Raw genomic sequence first — 11,898 nt, forward strand, 5'->3', positions numbered from 1 at the left:
TTGGATTCAAGAACACTTTTTTTTTGTATTACAATAAAAAGTTTTTAATTGTTATTGAGAAAATATGAAGTTAAGAGTTGTATTAGATTTAAATGAATAGTCTCTAAATGACAGTAAATTATTATATTTCCATTTTTGTTAAAAATCTGTCAATACATACATACATACATTTATTATGCAAAAAATCAATTGTATAGACCGAAAGGCAACAAGTTTTTCAGTCGATGAGAAAACCTCGCCGGGTTTAGACGTCCAAATGTTGCGCTCACGTAATTTCAGATAATGACTGCCTCAAATCCAAGTATCAATTAGGTGCGGTTTCTATAATTTACAAAATGGGACTTTTTCTAATTAAGGCAAAAAAGTTGGAGTAAGACGGCGTTATATGTACATAGGTATGTAAGATAATAGTATAAAGCATGATGTCTAAATGATAAGGTATACGAAAATAGAAATAAAGAAAAACGAAAATAAAACCATTATTTAAAATATTGAACATGATATTCTTAGAAGTTGATGCGGTAATGGCATATTATCAAAATCATTCTTTCTTTGTAAGGGATGTATTGACCTCTCGGAATATATTCGTGGATGTTCGGGATTTCTCGTCCCATCTCGTTGCTGAGAGAAAAGATTTAACCTCCAATATAAAGGGTGTCCTAAAACTCTTGACAATAATAATAATAAAGATTAAAATTGATTCTGCTCTACTAAACAATATTTATTTATTATTCAATAATATTTTTCTTACTTCCTAGTAAGGTTTTTTTATAAGGTCATATTAGTATCCATTTCTAAAAGAGATTTACCCATCAAGAATAACAATATTTTTCGAATTTGTATTTGTGTATAATATTATAAGAAGTTTTTCTAGTGATAATATTTTTTTCAGATAAAACTCTAATCCATCATAATGAGTGGAGCCTTATTCAATCATTTGATGGTGATTTTTCTATCGATAATTTGTAGTTGTGGAATCTTTATGAATTTATGTGCCCTCTACATGCTTAAATTACGACCACTATTTGATAATTATACTAAAACCTATCTTTCAAATATTTGCTTTTGCAATATTGGAATGACAGTCATGGATTACATGTTTTTCAACGCTTTCAGTAAGGCACGTGCAGTTTACTACATGTAAGATATTTTATTCAATTTTAATTATGATTTATGTCAAAAATACCGAAAAATATAGGTATTTGAATGATATTGTGATGCTGGAAAAAACAAACGCCATAGAAATCGAATAATTTCAAATATTCCAAATTTGGCTTGCAATTATCAGAGTTTATAATTTTTGTTTTGAATTAAAATCCTTATTTATTCAGAAATTCTGAGTTTAAAATGGTAGAATCAAAGAAAATCCAATCGGGTTAATCAAAATAAAATTTTAAAATTTACTTACAATTACAGAATGCACTAAAAAACAAGAACGGATTGTGATGAACCATGAGGAATTTATTTTTCTTTATTTTGAAATAAAGTTCATATAAACATGTTAACATTATGCTTAAAAAAATAACAAGTTATTATTAAATTAACTTAATTAGTATTACAAATATTGTTTATAAGCTCCACATTTACCATTCAATTGCTTATTTATTCTAAAAATGTTATTTAAAGTAGTTTATTGAAACCCCCAATTTCAACCTCAAATTTTACGAACTGCTTACGTAAGTAATTTAATTGTAACTCATAAATTAAATTTTTTAATAAAATTATTGAGTATGCATTAAAATTTAATATTATAAATTTAATATTTAACTATTTGGTTGTAAATTTTGATTCATAATTCGTCTTAATTAAAATTAATACATAAATTAAACAAAGTATTCAAACAATTTCTCTTATTTTTTGGATAACAATTTTATTATTTGGTTGATAATGTTATTCACTAAAAAATCTTTTTTTATTTATGTTTTAACTGTTTTGTTGAAAATTCGTCTTTTTTGTTCGAAAATTTATCTGTTTTATTATAAATTTCATCTTTCTTGAGCAAAAATGCAACTGTTTGGTAGAAAGTTAATCTGTTTCGGTTAAAGCTTAAAAGTTTTATTTAAAATTCGGTGTTTTTCCAAATTAATTCAACTGCTTTCAATTTATAATTAAAATCTTTTTTGGGTTGAAATATCAACTATTATATTTCTTGATAAGAATGCACCTTTTTTTGGTTAAAAAATTTCACTACTCGGTTAATGTTGTACTTCCATGTAAAAATCACCATTTTACTTGAAAATTCCACTTTTTGCTAGTAAATTAACTTTTTGGTTGAAAATTGATATTGTCGAGTTAACAATAGAATTGTTTCGTAGAAAACTCTTGTTTTTGGCTTCAGAATTCAATAATTTTTAGTTTGAAAATTATATTATTGTGGTAGAAAATTCAACAATTTGGTTGAAATTTTTTTCTTTTCTTATTGAAAAATCTTATTTGGTTGATAAATCATATCTTTTGGTAGAAACTTCATCTTTTTTTGGTTACAAGTCAAAATTTTGGGGCAAAAATTCCTTTTTTTAATCAATTAAATTTTTCTCAATTTATAATTAAAATGTTTTTATTTTAAAATTCAACAACTGGTTAGAAAACGTAGGTCATTAGGTTTACCAAAAAAGGTAAATTCTGGTCAAAAAAATAATAGTTGATATTTCAACCAAAAAAGATTTTAATTACAAATTGAAAGCAGTTGAATTAATTTAAAAAAAAAAAAACTTTCAATGAAACTGTTGAAGTTTCAACCTAAACAGATTAATTTTTAACTACAGTTTCATTTCCGCTAAAAAAATATGAAATTTATAATAATAAATAGGATGAATTTTTGATCCAAAAAGACGAATTTTCAGGATAATAGTTCAAATGTTAATCAAAAAAGATTTTTCACTCAAGAAAGAAAATTTTTTTAACTATACTCTTGAATTTGTAAGTGAAAAAGACGAGTTTTCTTCAAAACAGTTGAATTTTTAACTCAAAAATATAAATTTTCAACACAAAAGTTAATGTACTTGATTTATTTAAAAAAGTAAATTGATAATATCAATCTTATTATTATTTATAATGTTTAATAATAATCTATAAAATTAAATTTTAATGCATACTTACTGATTTTTATTGGAAAATTAAATTGATGAATTACTATTAAATCACTTGCATAAGCAGTTGGCAAAATTTGAGGTTATATAATTGGAGGTATCAATAAATTACTATATCACTTAAAAAGTTATGAATTTTATTCTTAAACGAATTGAAAATTTGTAAAACTCTTACTTTTTTCTATTAATGCAGATAATTTCAATAATACAGTGCTGTAAAAGTTATGTGGAAAATTTGTAATACAAAAAAGACGAATTTTGCAGGAGTCCATTCACAGATTTGGAGGGGTATTTTTTATTATTTTTTACTGAATGTATAACTTGTCAGAACAAAAATAAATATTGGTAGCAAATTCAAAAGAAATTTAAAAATACGAGAACATTTTTACTTTTGTGAATTATGTTGGAATATAAAGTATACGCAACGATATTTATTATTGTCCCAGTAATGGTCGGTTTACCTTATTAGAATCCAAAAATTTTGCGTTATATATCAAATCTTAACGTTACGAATATAGTAATTTTCAATTTCGCGATTGTAAACAATAAGCCCACTGTGTGGTATATTCTATTACAAATAATGAATAACTGGTTCATTATTGTGACCCGAGACAATATCCTAAAACTTCCTCCGTGCTCTCCTAGTGCTCTGTCAAACCGAGTTCGCGCCGATGATTTGAGAGTATTGAGCGAGCACGTGACGAGGTTTCAAGAAAATATTCGATGTATTACAAGTGCTCGCTAAAGCCTCTTAAATGATCGCAGAAGCCTACTTATTTCCGAATTCGCAATTTTCGAGCGTTTTCGAGGAAAAATAAGGACTTGTTGAAACATTAATATATTCGCGGGAACCTCTCCTAGTGCTCTTATCAACCTCTGTATATGCTCTCTTCATCCCCACTACTACGTCGCTAAAGCCTAGTCTCATGCTCTACCAATCCTAGCTTCGTTCTCTTAAAATCCTCTTCCTATAATCTTTAAATCCACCCCGAATGCTCTTCAGATCCTCCCCGCATGCTCTTTAAATCCTCCCCGAATTATCATTAATTTCTCCCTGCATTCCCCCTAAATACTCCTCCCATGCTCTCTAAGACCTCAGTTTATTTGATGAACCTAAATTATTTTAATTTTAATAAATGACATAAAAAACGCAATGCGAAATTTTTTTAAGGTAACTGTTTATTTGACAAATCTATAATTTTTAAATACACTTGCAATATGACTTTAAATGCTTGTAATGTAATATTCATCCTCTATGGTTTCACCACTGAATGCCGAAAAAATGTGCACGCTCTTATTCTCTACCGGATGACATAAGTTATAGGTTTGTCCATTGTGTTGATCTGAAAAAATTGAAACAAAAATAAGAAATTTTTCTTAAACGTAATTGAAAATGTTAATAAAAAATTGGTTACTCGTACTAGTACTACGAAATGTTTCTCTCGGAGTCAATGGAGTTCAGGCGTCAGGAGTTGAGGTTTCCTCCTCAGTGGGACACTCTTCCATATGGGCGCTTAACGATGCCAGAACTCTTAGATAGCCTATGTCATTACTATTTTTATAACTCTGAATAAGGCTTTCAAAATTTTCGGAAATGTTTTATTTTATATATTAATTGAGTTTTTATTAATATCGCTCTGAGATTCCTCCAAGCTCCTTTCGTACTCTGTTTTATCTTCGACGAGCACTCCCTCTCCTCAGACTCGTGCTCTGCTCGATTTCTCGTGATAGAGGTTTTAGAGAGTACTAGGCGAGCACAGTAAATTTATGAAAAGCTCTCTCCAACCTCACGCAGAACTCTATTTTTCGTGACAGAGCATGCAGGGAAGACTTGCCGAGTAATATGATTTTGCCTCGGGAATATATAAAATATAAGGATTGTAAATGTTAAATTCTAAATTTTATAATATTTTTATTATATTTACAGATTCAATATTGCAACTTTGCTGCTTCTTACAGCCTTATCCATACATTTCTTCCTACACATATATGAAGAAAAAGAGCATATGAATTGCAAATTTTTAACCGTTATGATAGTTTCTATCATATGGTTTTTTTGCATTGTCTACATGATCCTGTACATGATTTCTTTCGAAAGTACAGATGCATATGAGTTTAAAGACTCTCAGATTCTGGAGTCACGTTCACTGTGGTATTCCTATCAACATTTTACTTTTGCTCTCTCAGCTTTATTAATGATTATGTCACTCGCATTGATTGCAATCGTGCAAATGAAGAATTATAGAAATGTAGTACTGGGTTGGACTGAAGATTGGGAATGGAGGAAAAAAATTCTTCCTTCAATATGTAAGTTTTTTTTATCTATTGACTGAAGACAATAATTTTAAGTTTCTTAGTCACAAGGAACCTCGGATACTTTACTAACTGAATTGGCAATTATAATATTGTAGGGTAACTAAAATAATCACTTAGGGGGAACTACTTGTCAAAATAACAGTTTGTTTCTTTTAACCTGGTACTTAAATATATTAGTTAGTTGGTGAATATCAGTAAATGAGTTTCAGTAATTGGTTTCACCAAGTTTCAGCTCATTCGGTGAAAATGGTAAGATATGACTTTAATTTAAAAATTCGTCCTAATTCTTTTACGCAATTGCAGCGTATGTACAGAACAATTAATACGGAATGTTTTCGTATTGAAGCGAACTTTCACCTCGTTTTTGGACTGTTCCGCCTTCATCTACTACAAGCTGAGATATGCGAATTTTATAATGGCATTTTTTCAAAAATAGCCCATTGTTAGTTGTTATAAAAAAAGCTTGAACTTCGAAGTACATACACACATAGATTTCACGAAGTTTTAAAAATCTAGTTATCTGATATGAAATCAAAAATATTGAAATAAACAAGATAATTAATATTAATATTCAATTTCATTTTACTAAGTTCAATTAGGTCAATATAAAATGTACCTTTTTATTCAAATGACCGTTTTAAAAACTTTTTATTTCATAATATATTTATGATATTTCAAAGATATACATATAACTACTGTAATATGAAAAGAAAATCATCCGATGAAATAGATATATGTAAGTTCTCAAGGGATTTGATAAGGAACAATGCAACGATACTCTTTATATTTATTATACAGTTGCGTACGAGTTTTTTCAGCTTTTTGTATTTTCATGCAGTTTTCCTGTCAAGCAAATCATGGAACTAGCATGGAACTAGCAAGTGACTTTATGAGTGAAATATGACGCTTTATTCAAATTTCCTTCTGAATTGAAACTAAAATTTTCAAGTATAATGCATTATCACCTTTAAGTATGATCACCGACACGCAAAATCATTTATTATAACTTAAAAGTGAACTTTCAACTTAAACTTTTTCAGCGGAATTTAAAAATCAAACTATTAGAAAACTTATTTTAATTACATAGTACTTTGTACTGCCCAAACTTTAAACACAGCATCTTTCAAATTGAAAACATTATCCCAAAAACAATGAAAGTCAACAGAGCATTCAGCTTTACCAAAATAACCTCAGCCGCTGATTTTCACCCAACGAAAGTACTGAATATTAATCTTTTCGCCAATTATCCAAAAAACCAAATTGTTTTAAAACGTCCTAAAATTTTTGGTTTCATTACCTCACTATTTTTACAAACCAAGTCCTAAACTATACTCTTTTCCCCGAGAAAAGACCCTGCATGCGCGCATGTTTCTTAGTGGAGGAGTGTCCTTACCCTTTTTTCACACGGAGTTTCTTAATTTCTCTTTTCATTGGTCCCTTTGTCTCCATTTGATATTTAATATTTTCCTTGGGTTTCTTTCTCAAATAGTTCGAAAGATTTTTACGAGATATTAGCCCGTAAGTCTCGAATTACACACGGAGAAGAAGGTCTAGTTGGGCCAACGAGATGAATCTATTTATGTGGAAAAGTTGGTTGGGCTAGGCTGGGTCCCAACCAGATTGCTCAATTAATAGTTAGTACCCAATTATGCCGCACAATTAGTACCCAATTGGGCAACTGTCTGAGTTGCAACGGTCAGCCCAACGAATGCCCAGATTGGGGATTAGTTTGGCGTTAGTTGGGCAATCTGTCTAGTGCCCAATTAATAAAAAAAAGGTTTAAATCAAAATAAAAAATGCACAATAAAGTGGAAAATAATATTTACTTGTAAATTATAAGACTCTTTTTGGGTTTAAATATAATTTTTAAATAAATATACACCAAGATTGCAGTGTATCGCTTTGGATATTACCTAAAATACTTGTATAGCTTATTAAAATTAAAATATACTTAATTTAATATAAATTATTTAAACATAATTCTTTTTGCTTCTAATCGTTCTTTGTGACCTCCTTGCGAATCTCTTGCTACAGATATAATATTTATTTGCAAACTTGAATATTCTGTTTTGGTTTCAATCGAATTTTCGGATAAATATTTGCGAATACTGGGTAATGTATCTCTTTGGATATTACTTGAATTAGTTAATTTGATACAAATTGTTTAAACAATATTATTTTTTGCTTCTAATCGTTCTTTGTGACCTCCTTGCGAATATCTTGCCACAGATAATAATATTTATTTTTAAATTTTAAGAATCGGTTTTGGTTTTAATATAATTTTTAGATAAATATTTGAAAATATTGCATATTGTATCTCTGGATATTACTTGAAATACTTAATTTGATAAAAATTATTTAAACATATATATTTTTTGCTTCTAATCGTTCTTTGTGACCTCCTTGCGAATCTTTTGCTACAGACAATATTTATTTTTAAAATTTTAAGAACCTTTTTTTGGTTTTAATATAATTTTTCGATAAATAAACAAGAATATTGCATAATGTATTGCTTTGGATATTATCTAAAATACTTAATTAGTATATTAAACTTAAAATATACTTAGTTCAATATTAATGATTTAAACATAATTATTCTTTGCTCCTAATCATTCTTTTCGACCTCCTTGCCAATATCTTGCCACATATAATAATATTTCTTTGTAAATTTTAAGAATCTTTTTTGGTTTTAATATAATTTTTAGATAAATATTTGCAAATATTGCGTAGTGTATCCGTTTGGATATTATTTGAAATACTTAATTTGATATAAATTATTTAAACATAATTATTTGTTGCTTTTCATTGTTCTTTGTGACCTTCTTGCGAATCTCTTGCAACAGATAATATTTATTTTTAAATTTTAAGAATCTTTTTTAGTTTTAATATAATTTTTGGATAAATATCTGCGAATATTGCGTAGTGTATATCTTTGGATATTACTTCAAATACTTAATTTGATACAAATTATTTAAACATAATTATTTGTTGCTTCTAATTGTTCTTTGCGACCTCCATGCCAATCTCTTGCTCCAGATAGTGCACTTCCAATTGCGTCCGAATCATCTTTTCTCCCTTCTTTAACTGTGTGTGTTTGAGTTCCAGCGGGGGTCTCCAAAGCACGATCCTGATGTCTACTAGCTAGTAATCCCAGGCCAGTAGGTCGGAGCTACTCGACTCTGACCGAGAACTGTCCAAATCCTTTACCTGATTTGAGCCCCTTAGAACGCTTAAACTCGAGACCCTCCATTACATTGGAAACTTTACGCTAAACTTGGAATCTTCATGGTAAAATTGAGAATTACGAAGTAAAATAATCAATGTTTAGTTTTTGTTACTATAATAATATTAAATGAAATAATTAATGCAATTTTAATGTTTTATACTCACAATTCAAATTAACTGAAAATCAATTTGTGTATGAATAATTAAAAATTTTATTTTTAAATTAAGATTCAGGTTTATCAAAAATATATCTTAATTTAATAATTATTATAATTACATAAAAAATTATATCCCAATAACCCGTGCAGAAATTTTGATCTGGCCCCAGGCGGGGCCAGACCGGGCCGGGTCGGGTCCATATCGGGATTCCTGGTCGGGGCCAGACCGCGGATGATACACACGCCCAGGTCGGGGCCAGGCCGGGACTCCCGATCGGGAAACCCAATCGGTCTCATAATAATACATTTTATGCATTTCGCGAATAAAAAGAGATTTATAAAGTACAAATATTATTATTTATTAAATATCAAAATGACCTTAAGTTAATTCTATTTAACTAGAACCTTTAAAAAAGTGTTTTTTAGTGTAGGGTCCTCTGCTTTCGATGGCCACCCCAATCTTTGGAATTTCCAATAATTGTTCCAATATGACTTAGAGCCGCTTCCTCTGTTGTTTCTGTATTTTCATCGCTCATGGAATTATCACTGATCGCTGCTTCTGCTTCTTAAAAAAGTAAAATAAATCAATTATAAAACTCTCAGTCTGGCCGGTGGACTGGAAAACCGGAAAATGGCTGGGAATTTGTTGAAATAGAGAAAATCCGGGAAACGACAGTGATTTTATTTTTTTACCGGAAATTTTATAAATATTTGAAAAACAAATTTGCCTAAGTTCGAATTCAAAATTTTTTTAAATAATAAATTGAATTGTTATCGATTTCAATGATGACATTATTCAGCTCACAATACGTAATTTAAAAATCGTTTACTTTAGAAATTTTTTATTTTAGGTTTTTATTTTTAATTTAGAGAATTTCAAAAAGAATTCTTGAAGACTTAATAAACTAAAAATTAAAACCGTTTGAAGTTGAGAATTTTGTATAAAAAATATTTTTATTTTATTAAGAGTAAATATAAATAAATAATTTTTAAAATGAATATGTAATTTAGGTATTAAAAGGGAACAATAATTCACTTTACAAAACGATTCAAAATCCGCTCAAGATTCAGAATTTTCCATATTTTAACGTGGAAAAAATTAGCTGTTTCAATTCGAAATCTTAGTCATTAAATAATTCAAACGTCTGCCTAAAACTTCATAAACTATTTTTTAATTAAAAATAACTCATAATAATGTATTTGTAATTAAAGGCTTTCTTTAAATTAAAAATATTCTTTCAGTTTGAAATAATCAATTTTTGATGCATTCGATTAAACATTTTTTAATTAAAGAAAAAAGAACAAATATTTCATATGCAGCAATATTTGACGGTTCATTTAAGAATAATTAATTGAAACCAAATATTTCTAAATTAACAATTTGAAACTGAATTGTTTAATATAGAAACCCTTAAATCGTTAAAATTTAGAAGAGCTTTTAAACTTTGAACCTTTCAATTTTGATGATTCTTTTTTTAAAAAATGTTACATTTGTGAGTGAAATTGTTGAATTTAGTTGTTCAAATAGCAATTGAAAACTTATTAATTGTATAGAAAAAATTGAATTATTTTAAGAAGCATTTAGATGTTCTAAAAAGATTCAAAATTAATTAAAAGCTTGAAATGATTTCAAATAATTTAAAAGTTTCAAAAGAATAAAAACTTCTTGGTACGATTCGTAGAAAAATTGAAAATAATTTTACAGTTTGGAATATTATTTAAAAATAATATTCAAAAAGATTTTAGGATTTCCAAGATTTAAAAATCATAACGTGAATTTATTTAGCTTAAAATCGTTAAGAATAATGTAATTAAAAATTTGTTAAATTCATTGATTCTTTAATTTAAACCTTTGAAAATGGTAACGTAAATTTATATGTTTAGAATTGAATCTGACTCTTTGAACTCATTATTTTTTTTAAATTCTAAATTTTGCAGTTTATGTGCATTTCATGTGAAGTTGTTCAATTGAAAAGTGTTAGAGCCTTTCATTTTTTACGTTTAAATCACTGAGCAATTGAATACAACATTTTTTAATTTAAAAACTCTTACAATTCAATTTCAAAAGTTTTAAAATGTAAGAGTTTAATTTTGAGTGCTTTAATTGATAGATCATTTTTTGTTACTGCAAATGGAAAAATTTTTAGCTTTAGAGTTCGAATTTTTTAATTTACAGTATCAGAATCAGTACCTGATTGTGGATTTTCATCAAATTTTCCTGGCGAAAATTAAGATGATTCGAAAATAAATGTTAAGTATCGGAAAATTAGATATATATCAGGGGTTTAATTGTTGCATGTATTTACGGGAGGGAAGTGGAAGAAAAGATGATGTTAATATACAAGAACCACAATAGCCAAGTGCAGGAAAGAAAGTAAGGTGACAGAATTAGAAAAATTGGATTTTTACGTACTTACGATGAGCATTCACAGGAAAAATTATACTTTTTTCATAAATATTTATGCAGTGCTCCCAACGAAAGCTTCTTGCTTTACTGCACATGCGTCTCACTCGGCACCTGGTTAGTTACTATTCGCGCGCAGTTTAAGATGCTAAAAAATAATATTTTTATTGTTTATTATAAATAAAGACATTTCGACTTATAAAAATGTCCATTATATCTATATCAATGAATCTTGATAATAGTAAAAATTAATCAAATACATATTCTGTGAATTAAAATTATCCTTTAGATTGTGTACAGAATATGTACGAGGGTAGTTCAATAAGTCCTTAGAATGACCAACAGATGGCGCGCGAATCGCTCCAAATGATCTGTTTTCAGTCAGCACCACTCCCGACTAGATATATGGTGCAGTCACAGTTCACATCTTCTGAGTTTACGTGTTTTTATAACCAATTGAAAAAAAAAATTGTTCGTTAAGAAAAATGGAAAAAAACGAGTTCCGAGCGGTAATCGAACATTTTCATTTAAAGGGTTTAACTCCATATGAGATAAAAAATGAATTGGACTCAGTTCATGGCACATCTGCCCCTACCTTAGCAAAGGCTTATAACTGAGTAAATGAATTTAAGCGTGGTCGTACATCAATAAGTGACGAACCACGTTCAGGAAGGCCCGTAGAAGCAAGTACTCCCGAAATCATCAA

General features: G+C 28.5%; 1 protein-coding gene across 2 annotated transcripts in view; it reads left to right on the forward strand.

Annotated features, from left to right (window-relative positions):
* The first annotated feature begins 240 nt into the window (after positions 1-240).
* The window catches only part of LOC117172666, a 32,669-nt gene continuing 21,011 nt past the window's right edge, over positions 241-11,898 (forward strand). For both annotated transcript variants that reach the window (XR_004467043.1, XM_033360797.1), the window contains exons 1-3: positions 241-395; positions 893-1,140; positions 5,017-5,396. Coding sequence is in view for 1 of the 2 variants with exons in the window: in XM_033360797.1 (XP_033216688.1) it covers positions 914-1,140; positions 5,017-5,396 (607 nt within the window). In the remaining variant the exon portion in view is untranslated. The remainder of the gene's footprint in view (positions 396-892; positions 1,141-5,016; positions 5,397-11,898) is intronic.

The sequence above is a fragment of the Belonocnema kinseyi genome, chromosome 1 (assembly GCF_010883055.1).
Source record: "Belonocnema kinseyi isolate 2016_QV_RU_SX_M_011 chromosome 1, B_treatae_v1, whole genome shotgun sequence".
In the NCBI taxonomy this organism is placed as follows: Eukaryota; Metazoa; Arthropoda; class Insecta; order Hymenoptera; family Cynipidae; genus Belonocnema; species Belonocnema kinseyi.